This window comes from Rhinopithecus bieti, unplaced genomic scaffold (assembly GCF_001698545.2).
Source record: "Rhinopithecus bieti isolate Rb0 unplaced genomic scaffold, ASM169854v2 scaffold_35231, whole genome shotgun sequence".
Lineage (NCBI taxonomy): Eukaryota > Metazoa > Chordata > Mammalia > Primates > Cercopithecidae > Rhinopithecus > Rhinopithecus bieti.
The window spans coordinates 784411-810552 of record NW_016814955.1 but is presented as its reverse complement, the minus strand read 5'-3'; the positions used below and the strand labels follow the sequence as shown (position 1 = coordinate 810552).

At 41.3% G+C, this 26142-nt stretch overlaps 1 protein-coding gene and 1 long non-coding RNA gene across 2 annotated transcripts in view; one reads left to right on the top strand and one right to left on the bottom strand.

Moving 5' to 3' along the window:
- AKIRIN2 (akirin 2) overlaps positions 1-24679 on the bottom strand; it is a 26983-nt gene extending 2304 nt beyond the window's left edge. Inside the window, exons 1-3 of the mRNA XM_017852767.1 lie at positions 23839-24679; positions 4121-4264; positions 312-461 (exon numbers count right to left, since the gene is read on the bottom strand). Of these exons, the coding sequence (XP_017708256.1) occupies positions 312-461; positions 4121-4264; positions 23839-24073 (529 nt within the window). The 5' untranslated portion in view covers positions 24074-24679. The remainder of the gene's footprint in view (positions 1-311; positions 462-4120; positions 4265-23838) is intronic.
- A 301-nt stretch (positions 24680-24980) lies between these two features.
- LOC108515679 (uncharacterized) overlaps positions 24981-26142 on the top strand; it is a 3256-nt gene continuing 2094 nt past the window's right edge. Inside the window, exon 1 of the long non-coding RNA XR_001881591.1 lies at positions 24981-25223. This is a non-coding gene — a long non-coding RNA (uncharacterized LOC108515679). The remainder of the gene's footprint in view (positions 25224-26142) is intronic.

Genomic DNA, 26142 nt, shown 5'->3' with positions numbered 1-26142 from the left:
AAAAAAAGAAAAGAAAATATAAAGTCAAAAAATCCACAACCAAATTGAGGTAAACAACTAACATCCTTCTTTAGTACAGGGTACATACTAATACTCCTGCTGATCTACATGGCTAGCCAATACTCTTTTCCTGAGGTTACCAAGGCGGGCCATGAGCCATAAGGTTAATTTCCTTTCCTGAACGGAAATTTTCTAGTTCTCAGAGAATATACTGCACTAGTGTATAGAAAGTGAAATTAAAGCACACGTGGAAAATAATGCATTTTGTACAACTGAGTTCCTCGGAAACTCTAATAAAACACACCTCATACCTGCAAGTTTTGTGTTCAATATTTCTTCATATTCTTCTCGAACTTTCTCTTCACGTTCTTTCAACAAACGTTCACAGATCATCCCAACCTGCCGTAGAGTAAATAAGGGCTGTTCTTTTTTTAATGGTGAGGATGCTGCAGATGAAGACCCTGTGTACAATGAGGACAAAAAATAGCACCTGGTTTAGAGCCATGATAGAAAGCAGTTTCTAAATGAAGAAGTTTCATTTGGATCTCTTCAATCTTGATATAAAAGCATTTTAAAATCAGATTTTAAGCACAGCATTTCACAAGTCTTAAAACAACCAAAATAATAATTCCATCAGCCGGTGACGCTGGAAAAACACGGCAAGATGTAATCAAGATAAAAAAAAAAGTCTAAAGATGAGTAGAAAAAACTTTAAGACATAAGAAAGGCTGGGTGTGGTACTCATGCCTGTAATCCCAACACTTTGGGAGGCTGAGGCGGGCGGATCACCTGAGGTCAGGAGTTTGAAACCAGCCTGGCCAACATGGTGAAACCCTGTCTCTACTACAAATACAAAAAAAAACAGCCAGGCATGATGGCGGGCACCTGTAATCCCAGCTACTGGGGAGGCTGAGGCAGGAGAATTGCTTGAACCCAGGAGGCAGAGGTTGCAGTGAGCCGAGATCGTGCCACTGCACTCCAGCCTGGGCAAAAAGGGCAAAACTCCATCTCAAAAAAACGAAAACAAAAAATTAAAAATTAAATTTAAAAAAGACAAAAACATTACAATGATGGGTCCCATTACAAAACTTCTTATCTCCTTTCTGGAAAATACCATACCATGAAGTATTTTAGTGACTAAACTTTCCTACGCCAGGAATAAAGAACACCTCAGGTCTAAACTTACTTTATTTAGTCCCAGAATAACAAATCATTATGCCAGTAAAAAGACACTTAGTAGTCTTCAAAGCCATACCATTAATATCTTAACAGCCCACACACAATGAACTGGTAAATTATTCTACCATCATTTCACAACTTTAGAAAGGGGTTTTCCTTTATTAAAAAAGAAAACAGGCTGGGCATGGTGGCTCACGCCTGTAATACCAGCACTTTGGGAGGCTGAGGCGGGCGGATCACCTGAGGTCAGAAATTCAAGACCAGCCTGACCAACGTGGAGAAACTTCGTCTCTACTAAAAATACAAAATTAGCTGGGCGTGGTGGCGGATGCCTGTAATCCCAGCTACTCGGGAGGCTGAGGCAGGAGAATCACTTGAACCCAGGAGGCGGAGGTTACGGTGAGCCAAGATCATGCCGTTGCACTCCAGCCTAGGCAACAAGAGGGAAACTCCATCTCAAAAAAAAAAAAAAAAAAAAAAAAAATTTCATGTTGGCACAATAAAACCTTTATGTTTAAAAAAAGAAGGTACAGCATGAACCCTTTTTTAAAAAGATTAAAAAACATTCTGGAATCTAGCTGGGTATGGTGGCTCATACCTGTAATCCCAGCACTTTCTGGGAGGCTGAAGCAGGTGGAACCCTTGAGCTCAAGGCCAGCCTGCACAACATGGCAAACCATGTCTCTAGTAAAAATACAAAGATTGGCTGGGAGTGGTGGCATGTGCCTGTTCCTAGCTACAGGGTAGGCTGAGGTAGAGGTTGCAGTGAGCCAAGATCTCACCACTGCACTCCAGCCTGGGCAACGGAGTGAGACCCTGTCTCAAAAACAAAATGAAACAAAATAAAAAAGACGTTCTGGAATCTACTTTGCTGGAGAAGCATAAATGATTCTAACGGTGTTTGAACACATTGACTACTACCATTCAGTTAACAACAATTTGCATGGAAAAATAAGCTCCAGCATTGAGCTGATAATGCTTTGCTCAAAACTCTATAATATCATAGAACTACACTGTCATCACACTAAGAATCCCAAAGCAGCTGCAACATCAGTGTTGTCAATTTCATTAGTAAATTGGCAAGAATATTCCTTCAGCATTTTTATACCTATTAGTATTTTTTTATAAAAGAGAAAATATTTTGTAGTAATAACATCTATTGTAATACTGCTAAAAGTATTTTCTTCACATTCTAGTGCACCACTCATTTGTTACCAATTGTTTCTTCATCTCGCTCTGTGAATTTGCCCTGGTACCACCAATATTACTCTCTTAACTTAATGCTGCTTATAACCAGCATGGCAGAAGCTAGTTAACTATGCTTATTAGAACTGCGCATATCACAGTAACAAAGCACACCAGCTTTATTCCATAATTACCCAAGGCTATCTTAATTTTTTCACATTCCCAGCTTTGTTACTTAAGACTGCCAGTTAACTGATCTTCTAAGTGAGTAAGGAAATAATGATCTTGGTTTCCTGCTAATATAGTCTAGTACCCAACCCTCACCTCTTACTATGTTTCAACCACTAATAACTGGCCCCCCACAATGGGCATGGCGGTATTTAGTTTTGAACAATTTCATGTTTCCTAATCTAATTTTATTTGACTATATTATGGTCTTTGATTTTTTTTTTTTTCTTTTTTCTTTTTTTTGAGACGGAGTCTCGCTCTGTCGCCCAGGCCGGAGTGCAATGGTGCGATCTCTGCTCACTGCAAGCTCTGCCTCCCAGGTTCATGCCATTCTCCTACCTCAGTAGCCGGGACTACAGGCACCTGCCACCACACCCAGCTAATTTTTTGGTTTTTTTAGAGTGATGAAGTTTCACTGTGTTAGCCAGATCTCCTGACCTCATGATCCGCCCACCTCGGCCTCCCAAAGTGCTGGGATTACAGGCATGAGCCACCCCACCTGGTCGAAAATTTTTATTCTGCCAGGTTTTCCTACCCTTGCTAGAGGGAGGAGAGAAAGCGTTAAACAAAGGCAACTGTTGTCACAAGAAAAGCTATTTTGCTGAGAACTTTACTAAAGGTAAGAGCCACTATTGATGGCTCTCTTTCAGCAAAACCTTCAACTTTCTCTTTGCTTCAAGTAGTCCTTATTCCTTTCTTTTTTAAAGGAAGGTTATTTGCAAACACTCCCCCCAACAAAGGGTAGGTAAAAACAGATACAGGATCAAAAATAATAATAATAATCCACCTATAGAAATCTATCCCAATAAGACAAGTGTGTAAGGGAGGGTATGTATACAGGGATATTTCTTAAAATACTATACTGGCAAAACATCTAAGTTGAATTATCAATAAGCGTTCAGTTATGACAAGGTACATCTATACCTAACAAAGGAGCATATAGTATTCTGTTAATTTTTTTTTTTTTGAGACAAAGTCTCACTCTGTCGCCCAAGCTGGAGTGCAGCAGCACGATCTCAGCTCACTGCAACCTCCGCCTCCCAGGTTCAAGTGATTCTCATACCTCAGCCTCCCAAGGGGCTGGGACTACAGGCACATGCCACCATGCCTGGCTAATTTTTCTGTTTCCAGTAGAGACAGGGTTTTACCATGTTGGCCAGGCTGGTCTCAGCTCCTGACCTCAAGTGACCTGTCTACCTCGCTCGGCCTCCCCAAGTGCTGGGATTACAGGCATGAGCCACCGTGCCTGGCCTATTGTTAATTTTTTTAATAAAGTCTACAAATCATAGTATTTACAGGATGTCCACTTTGGGGATATTATTATACAGGTAGTTGTCTCTAGTTAGTGGGAATCCAGGTGATAATTCCTTATTTTGTACCATATTTTTAAGATGTCATGCATTACTTGTATAAATTTTTTTTTTAAAACTCAGAGGAGATATAGTAGCTTAAATGACTAAAGACAATTTGGATTAAACTTTTCCCACTCTAAATAATAAACTTTGTAAATGAAAAGAAATGTTATTACCTGGTGAAGCTGGTCCACTGAGGAGAAATGCATGTGGCTGTGCATCAGAAGTACAACACGGATCTGTCTGTTGGAAACTCGTTTCTAAATGTCTTCTCTTCTGCATTCGTTTATACTCTTGTTTTATGTTGTACAGAATTTGTTCTAAAATAAAAAAAGTTAAAATTTGGCAAGATAAAAACTTTCACATTAAAAAAGAGGTTAGCTTTCCAACATTATTTAGTAGACCAATCTACCCAAAATATTCTTTTCAAATAATATCCAGAAAATTGACATTCTGGTAGGAACTCATTTCAGCATAAATGAGGACATTCACTTAGCACATACACACCAACTGGAATTCAGCTGTTCAACAATATTCTTGCTGAGCACTGACTAGCAAAAATAAAGTTTTTCAATCAAAATAATGGTCAAGGAGTCTTTGAACCCAAACACCTATTTTACTCAGATTCTTGAGTTCCAAACTCAAAGCTCATTTATTCATCACATAGAACTATTACACTAATAGGCTTTTCCAACTGCCTTTAATGCCTTTATGCCTTTTCCAAGCCCATAAATAAGAAGGGGCGTGGGGGATTATGTATATTCAAGCACACAACAGTCTGAAGTGACAGTAGGTCAACAAAATGACAAAACAGATGGGAACTAAAAAAGTCATCATACATTAAATGGCCATGGCCAATTATTTTAAGCTCAGTAAAACCTAAGAATACTATAGCATTCTGAATCTTGGGGCTGGAGGGTGAGGTGAGGGAGAGACCATGTGAAGTGACTGGTACATGACAAGTCCTCAATAAATAAGAACCACTATACCGCAGTGCAATTATCTTGAACCACAATCACACGAATGAGTAAAATTATATCTGGCATATCTTTTAGGCCAGTATGATTCATTTCAGAAAGATTTCTAACTCATAATTACCATCTGGCCCCTCCAGAAAATCCCTACCTGGGGGTTTCCACTCCCCATCCAGACTTCCTCACTACACCTCCACACTCCATAGCTCCCAATTTAACAGGTTATCAATGTGAAACTACATCCCTAGAAGTTTACTAATCAAAATCCAAAGCAAGATTAAACAAAAATGAAATGTTTAGGTAGCAATTAACTGGCAATAAAAAGACTGACAGAGTGAAGTGTAGCCTTAACATTCAATTCCACAATGATGCATTAATTTAAGAACTGTTAGATATTGGTGAAGTGTGGTGGCTTAACACCTGTAACCATGGCACTTTGGGAGGTCGAGGTGGGAGGGTCACTAGAGGCCAGGAGGTCGAGGACCAGCCTGGGCAACATAGAGGGACCCTGTCTCTATGACACACAAAAAAGAAAGCTAAAGATTTACATACAATAATTCTTTTTAAAATGTAATACTGGTGGTTTTCGTAGATAACCACCATATCTACAAAATCTTGTCACTTACCTCTTTTCTCACTTTATTTCCCTAGGAGAACTTTTAGAATTTTTGAGAGACTCTGGGAGGACAAATAAGTTCCCTTAAACATCTTAGATACTGCCTGTTTCATTATTTAAACGGAAAACAAGTTGCAAGACATATCCAGTTAAAGATACCATTTACATAAATTTTGTTGTATAAAAAGACCTGTTTATATATACATGAATGTGTGGTTTAAGTACAAAATCACACATTCGTGTGTACATAAACAGGTCTATAATGATTAATTTCAGGATGGTTATGTTGGGGTGCTTTAGCTGTATTTAACATTTTTCATTTGTTAACATTTGTTTAATACGGGTTATGGTCATTTTCAGTCCTTTTGCATTTATTTTAACTACTTTGTAATTTGAAAACCAAGTTATTCCAATTGAGTGACAGTGGTTAAATTATTAAATTATCGGTGTTGGCATGAAAGAGTTGTCTACTGAATGGTAAGCATACCTTGATATAAATAGGTTGCCTAATATTCACCAGAGGTACCCAATAAAACTAATGTAACATCTGGTATCAACCAGGACAAACACAAATATCCTCATTTTTTAAATAACAGACCTCTTTTCAGTAACAGCAATCTAAAGCGTTTTTTTCTTTTCGAGACGGAGTATCGCTCAGTCATCCAGGCTGGAGCGCAGTGGCGCGATCTCGGCTCACTGCAACCTCTGCCTCCCAGGTTCAAGCAATTCGCCTGCATCAGCCTCCCGAGTAGCTGGGACTATAAGCGTGAGCCACCACGCCCAACTAATTTTTCTATTTTTGGTAGAGATAGGGTTTCACCACATTGGTCAGGCCTGTCTCGAACTCCTGACCTCAGGTGATCCACCTTCCTCAGTCTCCCAAAGTGCTAGGATTATAGGTGTGAGCCACCGCACCCAGCATTTATATTTTGCTCTCTGAAAGAAAGCTTCACTCACATTCATCACTTTCTGTCCAAAGCTACCATTATCCTGATCAAAAGTGCTATTCAAAACATCATAAAATTTATTTATAACCAGAGATTTTAGGAGGTACTAGTTTAGAGAAACTGACCTTAATATTTATCTTTTGTGTGACTTATATACGTTCTTTCATCACCACATAGCTGTTCTCAGATTTAGTGTTCCTTCTGCTTCACAAGCCAACCAAAGCACAACTAAAATGTACCAAAAGAATGCTTGTATAACAACCACCTCAATTTGTTCATTTGATAATCTCAAATGAAAGCTAACCCAGAATTAAGAAACAGTAAAACTTTTAAAAATTTATCTTTGTAAAACTCTGTACCATCAGACACTTAGAGACATCACTGACATTTTAAGGTGTAATTTACAAATGACAAAATTAACCAATTTAAATGTACAATTCATTTGAGTTCTGACAAGTACATACATACAGTTTTGGAACTAACATAACTATGATAAGTAACTTTTTATCACTCCAAAAACTTCTCTTGGGCTCCTCTGCAGTTAATTCACTACCACCATCACCAGTTCCCCAGTACAGTCTACCAACGCTCATCTGCTATTACTATATAGTTTTGCCTTCTCTAGAATTTCACATAAATGGAATCATAAAGAGTACAGACTTTTATGTCTGAACTTTCACTCAGCAAAATGCTTTTGAGATTCATATATTTTGCATGAGTCAGAAATTCCTTTTCACTGGTGAGAATTCCATTGTATGTATGTATACATACACACACATCTATCCTTTCTCCTGTTAATGGACATTTAGACTGTTTCCAATTTGGGACTATTACGAATATTCAAGTACCAGTCTTTGGCGGACATGTTTTCATTTCTCTTGGATAAATACCTAGGAGTGGGAAATAGGCTGCCTAATCATATGGCAAATGAAGGGTTTATTTTGTTCTTACAAAATAAAATCGCGAAACCATTTTCCAGAGTGATTTTGTCATTTTGCATTCCTATCATAAAAGTATTACAGCTCCAGCTGTTCCACATCCTTGCCAACACTTGATACTGTCAGCTAAAGAGCTGAAGAATTTTTAAAGCTATTGACTGCATGCTTTTTACATCAAATATGATGCGACTATGTCATCTAAGCCACACTGGTGCCCTCAAATGCTCTAATACTGGTAACATGTGATCAACAATGTTATGCAGTGAAGGGTCCAATTTAACTTGGCCAAGATCTCAACCGCACAAGTAGCAAACAGCTAACTGCAATGGCAAGCCTCAAGCTCAATTTATTTCAGTCCAGGGATATAAACGGTCTTGAAGCTGATGAACTCAAGAAACTTCCTCAGATTCAATATTCTACAACCACCACATTGCTAAGCTCAATCTAGATACTTGGCTGACCTGAGCTGCTTTCACACCAGGTAGATAAAGGCCTTCCATGTATCAGTCAAGTACTTGTTTACTTAGTCCTAAGCTACTTAGATCTGACCATCTCTTATCAAACCAGCAAGTTAACATTTTATCCAAGGTACATGTAATATCTGACATTGTCTTGCCAACACAATTTAAAGTTCATTAAAGAAAAAAGTCCAAGCTTCACTTGTATTATCAGTTGCATATTCCAGTTTTAATCATATGCCTTCCTATTTGGCTTATGAGGCATAGACTGAATTTGCAGCAACCATTTAGAGCAAAATATGTAGTTATTTTCAAGACAACCTACAGCACACAAATGGCTGTATATTCTTTTACTAAATCCTAAAAACTACCTCTTTTACCATAAAATACTGCTAAGTGGAAGTCATTATTAGCGAGTTCTATGACTCACAGCATTTTCATTCTCAAAACTAGTACATGTCACTAAAATTGCTAATTAGGTGGTATCAACAAGTCAGCACTTATTTCTTTGGAATATTTTTAAAAACAAATTAGGAGGCCGAAAGCAGTGGCTCACACCTTTAATCCCAGCACTTTGGGAGGCCAAGGCAGAGGAGGATCACTTCAGGTCAGGAGTTTGAGACCAGCCTGGCCAACACAGTGAAACCCCATCACTACTAAAAATACAAAAATTAGCTGGGTGCAGTAGCGGGTGCCTGTAATCCCAGCTACTTGGGAGGCAGAGGCAGGTGAATTGCTTGAACCCAGGAGGCAGAGGTTGCAGTGAGCTGAGATCATGCCATTGCACTGCAGCCTGGGCAACAAGAAAGAAAACTCTGTCTCAAAAAAATAAATAAGTAAATATTGTAAACGTGGAAATAAAAGGCCTCTTTCTAGTTGCCACTGATTACTTAGGAAATGCTGGGCACCATGAATAAGGTCAACAATATAAACAGGAGAAAGTAGTTACGGGATAAAAAGCATAATGGAATTGATGGGGGCAGGACAAACAGCATCAAGGTTAGACTGAGCAAAGAACATGGAAGCAACTAAAAATAACTTTAAGGAGAACCACAAAGGAAGGGTGGGCTGTCAAAGTATCTTTCTAGGGTCCATAAATTTAAGTTCTAAAAATCTGACATGTGAAACTAGAAACTTTTGCTCCACACCCATAAAGCTTTACTATTTTCCTCCAGACACCATTACTAGATCAAACATTAAGGTTTCGCTAACAGTTTTAAGTTTAGGTGTATGGGGTCCCTCTGGATCATTTTATAGATCAATACCATTTATTTCTCCATGGAATATCTTTGGAAAACAAAATGAAAGTGGACCTAGACAGACAATGCAAACAATGGGGTTAAAAAAGAAATCTTGGGGCTGGGTGCGGTAGTTAATGCCTGTAATCCCAGCACTTTGGAAGGCCAAGGCAGGCAGATCACCTGAGGTCAGGAGTTCGAGATCAGCCTGGCCAACATGATGAAACCCTGTCTCTACTAAAAGTACAAACATTAGCCGGGCATGGTGGTGGGCACCTGCAATCCCAGCTACTTGAGAGGCTGAAGCAGAATTGCTTGAACACGAGAGGCGGAGGTTGCAGGGAAACAAGATCGCACCACTGCACTCCAGCCAGGCGACAGAGCAAGACTCAGTCTCAAAAAAAAGAAAAAAGAAATATATATATATATAGTATATATATATATATATAGAAAGTCTGCCAGTTGGTAGTCAGGAACACAAATGAATATGAAAACCTGTACATAAAATTAAGTAAAGAAAACTTGCAGTAGCGCTTAAGAACCTTAAAACTAAGACACTGTTCCAAAATACACATGAGCAATGTAGCAGTTCTGAACTACACACTAAAGATACTGGTCCATGATTACTTTCCTAAATTAAAAAATGCACAACTTGGGCGGGGCACAGTGGCTCATGCCCTGTAAATCCCAGCACTTTGACGGCCCTGGAGGTGGGTGGATCACCTGAGGTTGGGAGTTTCGAGACCAGCCTGGACAACTATGGAATGGAAACCCCCATCTCTATTAAAAATGCAAATTAGCTGGGTATGGTGGCACATGCCTGTAATCTCAGCTATTTCGGGAGGCTGAGGCAGGAGAATCGCTTGAACCCGAGAGGTGAGGTTGCGTGCGAGCCTGAAGATTGGCGCCATTGCATCCATCCAAGCCTGGGCAACAAGAGCGAAATTCCCATTTTTCATTCAAAACCAAACAAACACAACTTGGGAGTTTGCTCTATGGAGAACCCATCTTTATTCAATTGGCTATTTTCCCAGGATCATCTCTTCAGAAACTAAAACCAGTTTCTTATGTTCTCCTTGATGGAATCTTAAGGACAATATTCTTAATCCCCAACCAAGAGCATTTAACTATAAATGAATGAGCTGATGCCATTTTAAATTCCTTTAAAATACTATTTATTTCACTGGTACATATAGCCAATGATTACCTTATTTGAAAGAAACGACTCAATTTGTTTAAACACTGCAGGTAAAATGTTAAGTTTTACATCTCCAGCTTATATTTACACTAAAGGGGATACATAACCTTGTTGCTATTGTTTGTGCTCTAACTACTTTTAAGTATTTTTCTCAAATATTACAAGCTACCAAAATATAACAAAGAAAGCATGGCCGCATGCAGTGGCTCATGCAAGGCTGAGCAGGAGTATCACTTGAGGCCCGGTAGTTTTGAGACCAGCCCTGAGCAATCAAAGCGAAAAAACTCTTATCTCTACAAAACATAAAAATAAAATTAGCAAGGTGTGGTTGGCTTGGCCCCTGTAGTCCCCCAGCTACTGGCAAAATGAGGCAGAAAGATAGTTTGATCCAGGAGTCCAGGCTACAGTGAGCTACAATGGCGCCACTGGCACTCCAACCTGGGCGAGAAGTGAGACCTTGAGTTTTTTTTTTTTTTTTTGAGATGAGTCTCGCTCTGTCCGCCCAGGCTGGAGTGGCAATAGTGTGATCTCAGCCACTGCAAGCTCCCCCTGCCAGGTTCAAGCGATTCCCTGCCTCAGACTCGCAGAAAGCTGGGATTAAACAGGCGCCTGCCACCAAGCCCAGGCTAATTTTTGGTATTTACGTAGAGAGTAGAGTTTCACCAGGTTGGCCAGGGCTCATCTTGAACTCCTGACCCTAGGTGATCCACCCACCCTCAGCCTCCCAAAGTGCCTGGGATCAGGTGTGATCCACCGTGCCCGGCAAGACCTGTCTTTAAAAAAAAATAAATAAATAAATGCCGGGCACGGTGGCTCACGCCTGTGATCCCAGCACTTTGGGAGGCCGAGACAGGCAGATCACCTGAGGTAGAGAGTTCAAGATCAGCCGGACCAACATGGAGAAACCTCATCTTTACTAAAAATACAAAAAAAAAAAAAAAAAAAATTAGCCAAGTGTGGTGGCACGTGCCTATAATCCTAGCTACTCGGGAGGCTGAGGTAGGAGAATCACCTGAACCCAGGGGAAGGTGGAGGTTGCAGTGAGCCGAGATTAAGCCATTGCACGCCAGCCTGGGCAACAAGAACAAAACTCCATCTCAAAAAAAAAGGGCAATAAATGGAGAAGTGGAAATTGAACTGCCCCAAATCCAAAACCCAAAATGTGCATGCTACAGAAACATTTGGTTCCAAAGCAAAAGATTCAGCTCTTATTCCAATTAACCACAGGCACAAGGGCAATGGTACTTACCTGCAGGGTTTTAACCAATTGAGAAATTTACTTCAAATAAGTAGCACTGGCTACACAGTACCAGTGAAATGAAAGAATTTGACCTTGTAGTGATTATAGTTGTTCCTCCTCCCATAGGGAAGATAAATGAATGCCTTTTATACAGTTAAATATTATGTAAGTATAAATGTAGAACCTAAACCAGCTTGCACAGACTGAGAAAGCAGACTCTTTGAGGACTCCAGTACGGCACAATCAAGCTGAAGAACAAACCCATTTCCTAAAACAACTTGTTCAGGCACCCCAAAAAAACATTAGCATACCTGGGCCAGGCACAGTGGCTCATGTCTATAATCCCAGCACTTTGGGAAGCCGAGGAGGGTGGATCACCTGAGGTCAAGAGTTTGAGACCTGCCTGGCCAATATGGCGAAACCCCGTCTCTACTAAAAATACAAAAAAATTAGCCGGGCAAGGTGGTGCACGCCTGTAATCCCAATCACTTAAACCTGGGAGGCGGAGGCTGCAGTGAGCCAAGATAGTGCCAATGCACTCCAGCCTGGGCAACAGAGCGAGACTTGGTCTCAAAACAAACAAAAAGGGCGTACCTGGAACCAGGATTTGCAAAACTGATGACTAACAGGCCAAACTCAGCCCCACGGACATGATTTTTTAAAAACACATTAAATTGTAGCCATTTAAAAACTGGGTGGTTTTACATATAAAGTCAGACTTCTGACAACTCTTAGAAAACGAGGTAACATGGCAAAACTCAGCTGAAGATTCAAAGTGACTGCTACCTTTTGGGCCTAAGTTCTCAAGTGCTTCTACAATTTTAATGCACACACAGATTACCTCTGGATCTTGTTAAAATGTAGACCCTGCAGGGTGGAGCTTAAGATTCTACATTCCTTATGAGGTGATGCTGCTGGTCAGGACTGGAATTCACTAGTTCCCTCCTAGTTTACTTTAAATCATTTATATCTCTGGAACTATGAGTATTTAAAGTTTCTAGCCCCTGCTTAAAATAACAACTCCCTTGGCCAAGGGCGGTGGCTCACGCCTGTAATCCCAGCACTTTGGGAGGCTGAGGTGGGTGGATCACCTGAGGTCAGGAGTTCAAGACTAGCCTGGCCAACCTGGTGAAACTGTCTCTACGAAAAACACAAAAAAATTAGCTCAGCATGGTGGCGGGCACCTATAATTCCAGTTACTTGGGAGGCTGAGGCAGGAGAATCGCTTGAGCTCTGGAGGCAGAGGTTTCAGTGAGCTGAAATCACACCATTGAACTCCAGCCTGGGCAACAACAGCGAAACTCCGTCTCAAAAAAAAACCAAAAAACAAACAAACAAAAAACCTTTAATTGAATATTTTTTAAAAAGTGGTTGGTTTACTATTGGACTAGTAGGGAGTGGAGAGGAAGGAAAGGAAGACGTTAGCAGCCCGGTTATTATAAGTACGAAAATATCTAAGCTAACTTAAAATCATTTTGCCACCCTCACCTGAATGGTTTTTATAGTTGTAAGCTCATTGCTTCTCAGCCTTTTGGCTAAGACCAAGTGTAATTCCAAGTGTAATTCTAAGTTAGACATATCCCTCCCCTAGGAGGAAAATATTCTGCAAATTAATTTAACTTGATTGGACCTACTTAGGAAAACTCATTACATGACATTAACCTATATACAATGATTACTCCATCTCTCCTAATACACTTTAAAAAAGGAAATTCATATTCGTCATTATGTGACAGATCATGAAACAATTCATTTACTTTACCAACATGACCGCTTTTTAAAAGAGGAATTAAGACCCCCTCTCAGGCCAGGCACAGTCACTCACGCCAGTAATCCCAGCACTTTGGGAGGCCAAGCTGGGCGGATGGCTTGAGGTCAGGAGTTCGAGACCAGTCTGGCCAACATGGTGAAACCTCATCTCTACTAAAAATACAAAAGTTAGCCAGGCATAATGGCGGGCACCTGTAACCCCAGCTACTAGGGAGGCTGAGGCAGGAGAATCACTTGAACCCAAGAGATGGAGGCTGCAGTGAGCCAAGACCATACCACTGCACTCCAGCCTGGGCAACAGAGTGAGACGGTTTCAACAACAAAAAGACCACCTCTCACACCATAAGGCACTGATTAGAAGTCCACATACATCTCTTATTTATCCCATGTATTTTGTAAATTAGTTGTGAACATTTAAAAGTCAATGGATTTCACAAAAATTCTGACTTCTAGTGGTAGAGGGAAGGCGCTAACAAGATCTGACGATAAAAAGGTCCAAATTAGGCTGGGCATGGTGGCTCACACCTGTCTTGGAGACCAAGGTGGGCGGATCACTTGAGGCTAGGAGTTCGAGACCAGCCTGGCCAACATGGTGAAACTGTCTCTACTAAAAATGCAAAAATTAGCCAGGCATGGTGATATACATCTGTAACCCCAGCTACTTGGGTGGCTGAGGCAGGAGAACTGCTTGAACCCAGGAGGCAGAGGTTGCAGTGAGCTGAGATCACACCACTGCACTCCAGCCTCGGCAACAGGGCAAAACCCCATCTCAAAAAAAAAAAAAAAAAAAGTCCTAATTTCCCATGGCTAGAACTAAAGAGGAACTGTCTGAACGAACTGAAGATACAAATTAAATACAGATACATCTGTAAATGGAAACTGAAGTCAGAAGCAGGCATGTGACTGCTTAGGGAGCTATTAAGTGAGATAAGCATGGAGCTAGAGCTAGAACTAAAAAACTACGAGGTTTAACGCCCAGGTAAAGACAAAAAGAACAGCTAGGGAGTAGAGGGAAATTATAGTCAAAGAAGAAAAAAAAGCATTTCAAAAAGAAAGTAGTGTGCCAGCAGGAAGAATGCTGAAAGAAAGGTCAAATAAGAGGAGGACTGATTGAGTGTCATGGAAGTCACTGATGACCTCACAGGAGCTGCTTGAGGCATGTCAGGAATTGAGAACTGAAGAAATGGAAGCAAACAGACTATTTGAAAGTTCTTTGAATTTGATTTTGAAGTGGAAGAGATCTAGAAGATAGCTGGAGGAATTTGAGTATGTTTTGTTCTTTTACTTTCTCATGAAAGGCTTGGGAATACATAAAGCCAAAAGCAAAGATCCAATTGAGAGAAGAAAAAGGGAATAATCAAGAGGATAAGGTTACTTTGGAGAAAAGTGGAATATTTCCCTCACTGTATACAGTGCTTTCATAATTATTTAATCCTCGATGATACTAAAACAGGACAGGCTCAAATGTCAGTAGTGCTGGTACTAAAAACAATGAAAAAACTGTGATCTGATGGCAACTCTTCTTTTGCAGATGGCAGGCTTATTCAATGAAAGGCAAAATTGCTGGTCAGTAAAAGTCCCATTTGAGGTTGCCTTCTTGAGACCGTTTCCATCACTTGGCCAGTAAATGCTCGTAATTCTCACAACAACCCTAAGAGGCAGATGCTACTATCATCATGTGCACATTTCCTGAGATGAGAAAAATGAGGCTCTGCTTCAGTGTCTTCTGAAACGTCACACGGCTTGAACATGGCAGAGCCAGGTTTGACCTCAGGGCCCAAGTTCTTAACATCTACTACCCTATCCAGTAGTATATTACTACACTTAGTCAAAATTCTATTAGCATCTAACGTTAAAATAAATCACAATGGGCTGGGCGTGGTGGCTCACGCCTGTAATCCCAGCACTTTGGGAGACAGAGGCGGGCAGATCACCTGAGGTCAGGAGTTCAAGACCAGCTTGGCCAACATAGCAAAACCCCATCTCTACTAAAAACACAAAAATTAGCCGGGCGTGGTGGCGCATGCCTGTAATCCCAGCTACTCAGAAGGCTAAGGCAGGAGGATTGCTTCAACCCAGGAGGCAGACTGTAGTGAGCCAATGAGACTCCTGAAACAGCGATCACTAGCTATAAAAAAAAAAACCGTAACACCTCTTCATGTTACATCCGGAAATGTATATAAGGGATGCTTAAAGAGTCTAAAATGCCTCCTCTTAGGACAGGCATTTGTATCTAACCAGAATGTTTTACTGGTGTTTTAAAAGTTAAGAAATGGCCAGGCGCAGAGCACTTTGGAAGGCCCAGGTGGGCGGATCACGAGGTTAGGAGTTCGACGTCAGCCTAACCAACATGGTGAAACCCCATCTCTACTAAAAATACAATTACACAGGCGTGGCAGCACGCATCTGTAATCCCAGCTACTCAGGAGGCTAAGGCAGGAGAATCGCTTGAACCCAGGAGGTGGAGGTTGCAGTGCGCCGAGATCGTGCCACTGCCCTCCAGCCTGGGTGACAGAGCGGGACTCCGTCTCAAAAAAAAAAAAAAAAAAAAAAAAGTGAAGAATTATTCCAAGTTGATAGGTCAGTATTTCCACACATGTTCAACTGATTACAATGCCAGGCTCTGATAATGCACTATTTTACCCTGGGCTATGAAAGATTGTCACAGACAGCATCAAGTCCCCCTCTCTATCACAGCAACTAAAATCTTCTATACTTTAAATCAAGTATACCACTTAGAGAAGTTCTTCTAATCATATTTTAGTGGGAGGAACAAGGCAATCTCCTTTCCTAATTAAAAGGCACAGTTCAGAGGGACAGTCATGTTTGAAAAATTGGCTTTCTTCAAACTTCACTGTACATTCTACTCTTCATTTGCTAATCAGTTCAACAAAAGAAACAAAAGAAAATCCAAGTCCCTCTCTCCAACCATTCCGTCTAGTTCGATTTTTTTGAGGGAGTTTTATAAGAATTAACATTAACAGAAATGAAAATGAATGCTAACCAAAGTGAAAATACGCATCATATACTGACACAATTTCAGAAACTTAGTAAACAAGCCTTAATACTTTTAGGAAAAAAACTTTTTCAGAAGTGATTTAATCAGTAAACCAATTTTAATACTTAGGCTATCAAAGGGGAAATGAACATTAATATGGAAAAATGTTAATAAGAAATGAAAATAGGTATACTGATAAAGTGCTAGCTAATAAAGTATCAACAGTGGCCGCTCTATCATCAGTCTCTCAAGAGAGACTCTTACTCTTTGCCTAGCCAGTGCAGTATCTGGAACTCAAATGAGGCCCATAAGGGTTTGAACAAGTGACTTCTAGAAGAATAATTTAAATGTTTTAATAATGTTAAGAAAATCCAGGTACATCAAAGGACCTAAAAAGTCAAATCCAGAAGTTGTATTTATGGAAAGATAACAATGTTAATAAAATCAGAATATCCACTAGTACATCTCAAGATGATCTGCTTATGACACTTGTGACAGATAAAAACTAAAGGGAAAAAAAGCTACACCCCAAGACAAACTAAAAGTATATTGTTACGAGCTGCTTTCTTAGTGCTAGAAAGTTCACCACCCAACAAAGCCTACATGTAAGAAATGTAAGAAACATTACAAAAACTGTTATACTGTAAAATCCTGATCACAAGAAATATTACAAAATATGTTATACTGTAAAATTCTGATCAATAGGCCCAAAATAAATATCAAAGCTGACAAACTAACATCCACTAGAATTTTAAATTACCTGCAAGGATTCCCTGCTTAATATGGCTACAATATCATCTCATGTGAGAAACTTGTTATAACAAATAAATTTCTTTAGAAATAAATCAGAACTTTGTATTAAGAAGTATTCTCTTCTAAAAATCCTGTAAAACCTTTTGAAATGTTTCTTCCGATGAGCAAATATCTGATAATAGAGAAATTCTTACACATGGGGCTACTTAAAATATTGTAATTCACGTAATCCATGTTTCTCATCATTATCCAGAAAAATGAATACTGAGTATACTTAAAGTGCCTCAGAAAAGTATTATTCAAAGTCTTAAACTAATTGCAGTATTTATTACGACTCGTTTGAGTCACATTTTTTGTCAAAAAATGTTACACATTATGACAATGTCATAGAACAGTCTAAAAAGAAAATTTGGTACAGAATTACAGGGTAAAACTGAAATTACATTTCTTTTCAACCATAGCAACTCTAAGAACCTTGGGAAATGTCAAGACTTAATTCAACAAATAAATTTAGTATTTTAAAACTACTTGTGACATTAAAAGGGAAGGTATGGCAGATAAGAATCTTGCGGGCTATTTTCAAACCACCATATTCAAGTCCCATGACTCATCCCAGCCCCCAAAATTCAGGAGATATTCCTGTTAACAGTCATGGTTACAGCGAGACTGCTGCTGAGACAGTGTATCTCTCAGGTGTGTTTAGAAAGCTAAGAAACACTGGAGGTAAGCCGAGTTCCACAATCCTATAGTCAGCAATAAAATTAAAGATGAATCTCTTTGAACTAAATCCATTTGTGAAGACTTCTTTAGCAACTTCAGATGCCCGATTGGTTTGTATAGGCTTAAGCATTTTCTCTCATACCTTTTTAAAAGCAGGTAGTTCTCTCAAAGGCAAGAAATTCCCTGCAATTTCACATATGTAAAGAACATTCTGTGAATCAACAGTGTTAGGCATAGGGTTCACACAAGGACTACAGGGACTACAAATTGCTGGTTAACTAATTCACTGATAGGTACTTGAAAATACCTACTCCCACTCCCAATAACATTATCTAGTTTCATGAACCAACTATTCAAGAGGCCCAAACTTAACCCATGCTATTACTCCACATTCTTCTTTAATAAAGAAAAAAAATCTCTTTTCAAATAGGAACGATACAACTGGGCACTTCCACTGAAGCTTTTACTCTCAATCTTTCAAAACGAAAGCTTTCTATCACTGTCTTTCTAGGTCTATCAAAATACTTAGCAGAAAAAACCTGCCAGGCACAGCAGCTCAAATCTGTAATCCCAGCACTTTGGGAGGCCGAAGCAGGCAGACTGCTTGAGCCGCAGGAGTTTGAAACCAGCCTGGGCAACATGGTGAAATCCCATCTCTCCAAAAAAAATACAAAAATTAGCTCGGCATGGTGGTACATGCCTGTAGCCCCAGGTACTTGAGAGGCTGGGGCAGGAGGATCATTTGAGCCCAGGAGGCAGAGATTGCAGTGAGCCGAGATTGTGCCATTACACTCCAGCCTAGGTGACAAAGCAAGACTCTGTCTCAAAAAAAACAAAACAAAGACCTGATTAATATGTACTACATTCTTTTTCCTATAAAACCATTAAAAAACTGAAGAAATTTATTCTCCTTTACATCTCAGGTTATGTCTCCATGGCAACCACAGTGGCTAGTACCTTCCACACCTAAAGAGGGGCTAACCTCTAATCTAGCCATGTTTAGCCTATGTGTTGCTGTGCTCAAGTTAGGCTTTATTTTTCTACCTTAATAAAAAAGCCAGGGGCCGGGCACGGTGGCTCACAACTGTAATCCCAGCACTTTGGGAGGCTGAGGCAGGTGGATCACGACGCCAGGAGACCATCCTGGCTAATACGGTGACACCCTGTCTCTACTAAAAATACAAAATATTAGCCGGGCGTGGTGGCAGACGCCTGTAGTCCCAGCTATTTGGGAGGCTAAGGCAGGGGAATGGTGTGAACCTGGGAGGCCGAGCTTGCAGTGAGTAGAGATTGCACCACTGCACTGCAGCCTGGGCGACAGAGCGAGACTTGTCTCAAAAAAAAAAAAGCCGGGAGCGGTGGCTCACACCTGTAATTCCAACACTTTGGGAGGCTGAGGTGGGTGGATCATGAGGCCAGGAGTCCAAGACCAGCCTGACCAAAATGGTGAAACTCCATCTCTACCAAAAATACAAAAATTAGCTAGGTGTGGTGGCGGGCGCCTGTAAGCCCAGCTACTTAGGAGGCTGAGGCAGGAGAATCACTTCAAACCAGGAGACAGAGGTTGCAGTGAGCCGAGATTGCGCCACTGCACTCCAGCCTAGGCGACAGAGTGAGACTCCATCTCAAAACAAACAAACAAAAAAAAGCCGGGGACAGAGGCTCACACCTATAATCCCAGCACTTTGTGAGGCTAAGGCAGTGGGACCACCTGAGGTCAGGAGTTCAAGACCAGCCCTGCCAACATGGTGAAACTCCGTCTCTACTAAAAATACACACACACACAAAAATCAGCCAGGTGTGGTGGCACACGCCTGTAATCCCAGCTGCTCCAGAGGCTGAGGCGCAAGAATCGCTTGAACCCAGGAGATGGAGGTTGCAATGACCTGAGATCACGCTACTGCACTCCAGCCTGGGTACAACTTTGTCTCAAAAAAAGAAAAAAAATCTCGGTATCAGAATACAACTGCAGTTTTTAATGGCCATAAACTTACAGGATTCTTAAATGCATAAGTCATAAAAATACGCAGTAACTGCAGCTACATACAGTCCTAAATAGAATATCAGGTTTAAGATTCAAAGTACAAAGACCATTAAAAACATTTATTCGCCAAATCCAGTGAGAAACTAGGAGCAACTTAACAGCTGTCTAAATAACCACAAAATATTAAAAAATACTTCTGGCTCAATATAAATGACATCTGAAGTGAGATGCTGCCTCCTCCAACAGACGTCTCATTTGTTTGCCTAGAACCATTTATATTTCATTTAAGCCAGCTGGTGTCTCCGTTTGCAGGCATGCATCAATGTCTGGTGAACAATCTATGTTCTTGTAAACCCTTCTCCATTCACAAGCTGTAGTTTCCATTTTTAATGGCAAGTTTCCAGCAAGCACAATGAGTTCTTACAAAGGAACTTAACTCTTCACAGAATTCAATTCCTAAGGCAGACTAGAGTAATGGTACCAAGCCATAAACAATGTGAATTAATGTGCCTAACAAACTCACAAATACATTAACATTCACAGAAGGGTATCTTCAGACCATTCATTCACTACATAATAATGAAAACAATGTGTTGGATTTGATTGATGGTCTCTTACAATGTTGCAATATTTTGGTTTTATTCTTTCTTGGGAATGTCATGACAATCTTTTGGCTAAATGGTAGTATTACCAGATGTTTCAAAAACCAATTGTAAAGCATATTTTGGTTTTCAACTAACTTACCAGGATAAGTATTGATGCAGCTACTAGAGGTATTCCTTTCCCCAACCATATTCGATGCCTCTACTCCCCCCTCCCTTTACTTCCACTGATCACTTTTCCTTTCCCATACCCAGGGGTATTATAAACCTCACTGCTGACACCCCACACGAGGGTAAGCAAACTTTTTCTGTAAACACTAGAGAGCAAATATGGAGTTTTGGGGGCAATACACTCTCTGTGACAACTATTCAACTCTGCCATCGTCACCTGCAATGAACACTTTAAAAAAAAAAAAAAAAAAGAATGAGCACAGCTGTGTTCCAATAAAATTTTATTTATGGACACTGAAATTTGAATTTCACATAATTCTCACGTGTCACAAAATAATTCTTTTGATTCTTTTCCAACCATTTAAAAAATGTAAAGAACATTCTTAGCTCTCAGGCTACACAAAAATACGGCTGTACTTTGTCAACCACCCCTAGACCCTGGACAGCATTTCTGAAGTAGTAACACTTGAGCATCCTAAAAAACAGGTTTGGGATATCTGTGTGTTAAGGAGCCCCTAAAAAATTCATAATGCCAATTAGCATAATAAAGGCTCTAAGCCTTGCGGTTAAGAAAGCAATCTTAACTTCCTTCAGCTCAGCTAGTCCTCCCTTTTTCCTAGCATTAAGTTGCAACAGTTTGAAAAATATTTAAATAAGAATAGTCAAGTCAAACTTCCTGGGATGACTAAAATGATAGCTAAGGTTTAAAACAGACATCCAAGTTCCTGAAACTAATAAAGCCACAACATGACTTCAGCTATGCCATCAGAAACTGAAAATATCCAGAGGAGAACAATGATAAAATAAATTGCATACATGCTCTGAAAAAAATTCACTTTAGTACTCTAATTCTACATTATTTGTATTATATTTGAACTCACAGATGTGAAAGGAAAACAGAGTTCCCGAAAGTTCGCCAATCTCAATTTGGTAAGCCACTGTCTACTTCCAATCCTAACTCTTCATTTTAGTTAATGACAGATGGGTATTTACTCCCATAAAGTTTAAGAATAATCGGTGTTAAAATAGGAAGCTAAAAATCAGGTGCATGAGAAAATTATTTCCAAGTTTAGTAACATGAAAACGGGGAAGCTCTTTGATACCTGCACAACACTGCAGCTCCCATTATGGCATTACAAAAAACATACAGGACCATACCCCAAATTGGCCATATAAACACAAAGTCAAATTAAATTACATTTAGAATGTCATTCAAAACTACAGTTTAAAAAATGTAATTTTAGCAAGTCAAAACTTCAATTTCAACTTGTTTTCTCAAGTCAACTTTTTAAGATAATATTCAGATTAGTTAGAATAACTTTCAGCAGACTCAGAATCAATTAGGATGTGATTTTAGGTTTCAGGATATAATCAAACTTCCAAAGTAGATGTCAAAAAAACACCTTGAAGAACAGAATAGCAGTATTTTGGAAAGTGAATGTGAATCTGAATCAGCTGGCTTAAACAGTTCCAATAATTCCAGTCGTTTTACTATGATACTTCAATTAATTTAAACTTGAGATAATGTGGAGCCAATTGTATTAACCAACGCTACAGATATGCCAATGAAAAGTCAAGTTTACAAAGCATCACAGTTCTTTCCGAGTAAGTGTGCTTTAAAGCGGTGGAACATGTTATAACCCCCACTGGTTTACACACATGCCCAAGATTATTTTCCCATTGAGATATAGTACTTTAATTCCCAAACCTAGCACTGTATTAATTCACTCCCTCGACTGAAATTTATTGCTGGTTAGCTACTTAATGACCTTATTTTGAAATGGCCTTATTAGTTAAGTACAGATTCCATTTCAATTTCCAATGATACCATTTCACTATGTCAACCACCAGTAGCTCATTCTTGACATTGGCTGTTTCCTTTTTTTTTTTTTTCCAAAGTAAAGCCTAACAATCAACAAATGCCTTTTCAATCTAATTAAAAGACAGTTAGTAAGGTCATTAAATAAATTTATCCGAGAATTTCCGTGACAACTCACTACAACTCTAAAATAGTATGTCCTTAAATTAGATCAAATATTTAATAGCAAAAATGGTAGCTTGCATATTCGAGGGTCACTCCATGGATTTAGAAAATATTTCAAAATGTGACATAAAGAAAAAAAAACACTAAAGTCAGTTTCAAATGGAAGTCACCAAACTTAGAGGTATATACTTCACTTTTTTAAGCTAATGATAATGAGACATTTAAATCAAGCTATGAAAAGGCTTTGTTTAAAGGGTGACATTATTACTAAAGGCTCACACAGAAATCTTTGCATGCTACACACAAAGGAAACATTTACACTTCAATCCACAAAAGCCTATCCTAGGACTGTGCCAGGGGCACACAAGGATTTCAAAGTACAGAAAAAACTGGGCATACACATGCCCTACAAAGCAGCCAAAAGACATTCCCCATAGTCTCTCTCAGGAAATGTTTCAAGATGAAAAGCAAAAGTCTTTAGTCCCTTGGAATGCTGGGTTGATTTCTTCATTATCCTCAAGGCTAGGCTGTTTTCTCCCAACATACTTTGTTGGGCAAAAATAAAGCATTTCCAAATAAAAACAACTCCTCAGCCCCAATTTTCAATGCAATATGCTTATTAAAAGTTCAAGATTTCTCAAGGTCTAGACGTACAGTATGATCATATTACAGTACTCGGGAAGAGCGTTTTCTTTGTTGTTGACCCTGCTAAGGAAACAGGTCTTGACTCAGCCAAAGTGGCGTTCTTGTGGGTGATTAATGACAGGCCTAGATCTCGCCCCAGTGACATCCATCCCCACCCCCCACCCCCACTATACTAAAATCAGCCATGTCTGAACTGGAGGAGGGGCTGTAGCCTCGCCTCAAACCACCCAGTCCCAGGGTTAATAGCTGCAACCAATCGATTCCGACAAGCACACATCGAGATTGGGGCGAAATGTGACCCTTTCGCCTAAATTTACGAGTAATATCGCCCTCTCTAATCATTTCCGCTGAGTCTCCAGCGACTATGGAAACAATTCCAATCATTCGGCCCAAAGAAAAAGATGTCCCTGTTCTACCCAATACCGACAAGGCAAAGCCCCTACCCACCTCCAAACACTACCCCCTTGACATCAGCCCATTTCTATTGTGTCTTATTAGGTCCTCGGGCTACGAGGACCTAATGAAAAATGTGGCTGCCCTACTACTTTGCTAAGAACGAGAACCACACAGTCCGGTACCCCCACCCCAGGGGCCGCATCCCACGCCCCAGGACCCCTGTTCTCTCGACTACCCCGGCGGCCGCGGGGCCGGGTCCCACCTGTGGTGAGGCGGGAGGAGACGTCGCCGAAGGGGGATGGCTCCATTCGGAGATACTTCTGCGGCGAGGCGGCCGCAGCCGAGAAGGAGGCGGCAGTGGCCGCGGCCGCCGACAACGGAGAGGCAGCGGCCGAGGTGGGCGCCGACAATGGCGCACATCGCCTCCGCTTCGGGGACGCCGGGCTCAACAGCGGGTCGAAATCCAGAGTCCTTTTCAGAGTGGCTCCGCACGCCATGGCCGGGGGCAGCTGAGGCGCCGGGCTCGGGCGGGGTCGGGGAGGGGTGACGAGAGGAAGAAGGCGAGGGAAAGGGGGAAGAAGCGGGAACTCGAGGAGAGCCTACCCGACGGGCTCAAGAGCCAAGCGGGTCGCAGAGCGCCGGCTGTGGAAAAGAGAGCCGCCGCCGCCGCCGCCGCCTCCGCGGCAGGGGCAGTGGCCAGGGACGGCCCGGGTGAGAGCGGGAGGGGCGGTGGCGGGCAGAAGCACACGCCAGTCGCGTCAGGGGGGCTCTTCCGCCTCCTCAGGCGCGGCTCCCCCGGGAGAGGCTCCGGCCGCCCCCGCCGTCCGCTCGAGCTTTGCGCCCCGCCTGAGGCGCTTCTGTGCTGAGACTAGATCCTTTCTGAAGTCGAAAACAGCACCGTGGGGCGTGAGGCTGGAACGCGGCTCCTAATACGCCCGAGTACGGTCAGTAGATTGAGAGCGGCGATCGATGCAGAGAGATTGCGAGGTGGCTGCGGCAGCACGACCGCAAGCGAACACGTCCAACCGCTTCCCCCTCCCCCGTAGGACTCTCCCACCCGCCGCCGGCCCCAATATGGCGTCAATAACAACGCCGCCGATTCAAATCCGGCGGCCTCAGAGCGCGTGCGCACGGGGGCGGGCCAAACCGGGGATGCATTTTGGGAGTTGTAGTTTTTAGCTGCGGGGAGGAATCGGCTTGAAAGACGGGAAGGGAGGAGTCATAGAAACTACGACTTCCGTGATGCAAGGCGCGCGATTCCGAGTTCCGGGTTGGAATTTAAATCCCCCTACACAGCTTGAGTGTAAAAGGAACTAAGCAAAAGAGAAAAAAGAAAAGGTTCTGAGACGGTGTGGGAGACGGGAAAGAGAACCGGTGGAAAAAGCAAGCTAAGCGACGTAGAAATCTTTTAAGATTCTCTATATAGTTGCTCCCACAGTGATTTAAGATCTGGGAAATACAATAAGCCAATCTCTAGTCAAAGTTAGATTAATTTCGGTATCGACAGTACCCAAAACAAGACCTTTAACATGGAGAGGATAGGAGATAATGAGATTATGAAACCTATTTAGGACTGGCAGACAGAACAACAGTAATAGTATCAGGTTACAGGATCCTTGATTGAACTCGATGCTTTGCCCTTCCCAGGTAGCTGCTTCATCCAATAGTTAAATTCCGTAAAGCCAGCTTTGCTTCTGAAAATGAATAGGATTTGAATGACTTACACAATCAAATTGTTTTGCTTTGGGTAAAAAGCAAGTGGTATCAGACATTGCATTATTTCTATTGAATACTGGTGCATATATTGTGAATTCTGGTACAAAACTAATAAAAAGACAGTGAAACGTTTAGGTAACAGATATTGGATGGATCCATTTTGTAAGCGGAGGGAAAAAAAGTTTCTAAAAGTTGTACTTTTAATCAGATACCTAAAATAAGAAACAAATACAGCACTAATTTAGAAAGTGATCATGTAGCGGGGCATGGTGGCTCACGCCTGTTATCCCAGCACTTTGGGAGGCCAAGGCAGGTGGATCTGCCTGAGGTCAAGAGTTCGAGACCAGCCTCGTCAACATGGTGAAACCCCGTCTCTACTAAAAATACAAAAATTAGCCGAGCGCGGTGGCACGCGCCTGTAATCCCAGCTACTTGGGAGGCTGAGACAGGAGAATCGCTTGAACCCAGGAGGTGGAGGTTGCAGTGAGCCGACATGGTGCCACTGCACTCCAGCCTGGGTGACAGAGCGAGACTCTGTCTCAAAAAAATGAAAAGAAAAGAAAGGGATGCCGGGCGCGGTGGCTCACGCCTGTAATCCCAGCACTGAGAGGCCGAGGCAGGCAGATCACGAGGTCAGGAGTTCGAGGCCAGCCTGGTCAACATGGTGAAACCCTGTCTCTACTAAAAATACAAAAAATTAGCCGGGCGTGGTAGCACGCGCCTGTAGTCCCAGCTACTCAGGAGACTGAGGCAGAAGAATCGCTTGAACCCGGGAGGCGGCGGTTGCAGTGAGCCAAGATCAAGCCTGGGTGGCAGAGCTAGACTTCCTCTCAAAAAAAAAAAAAAAAAA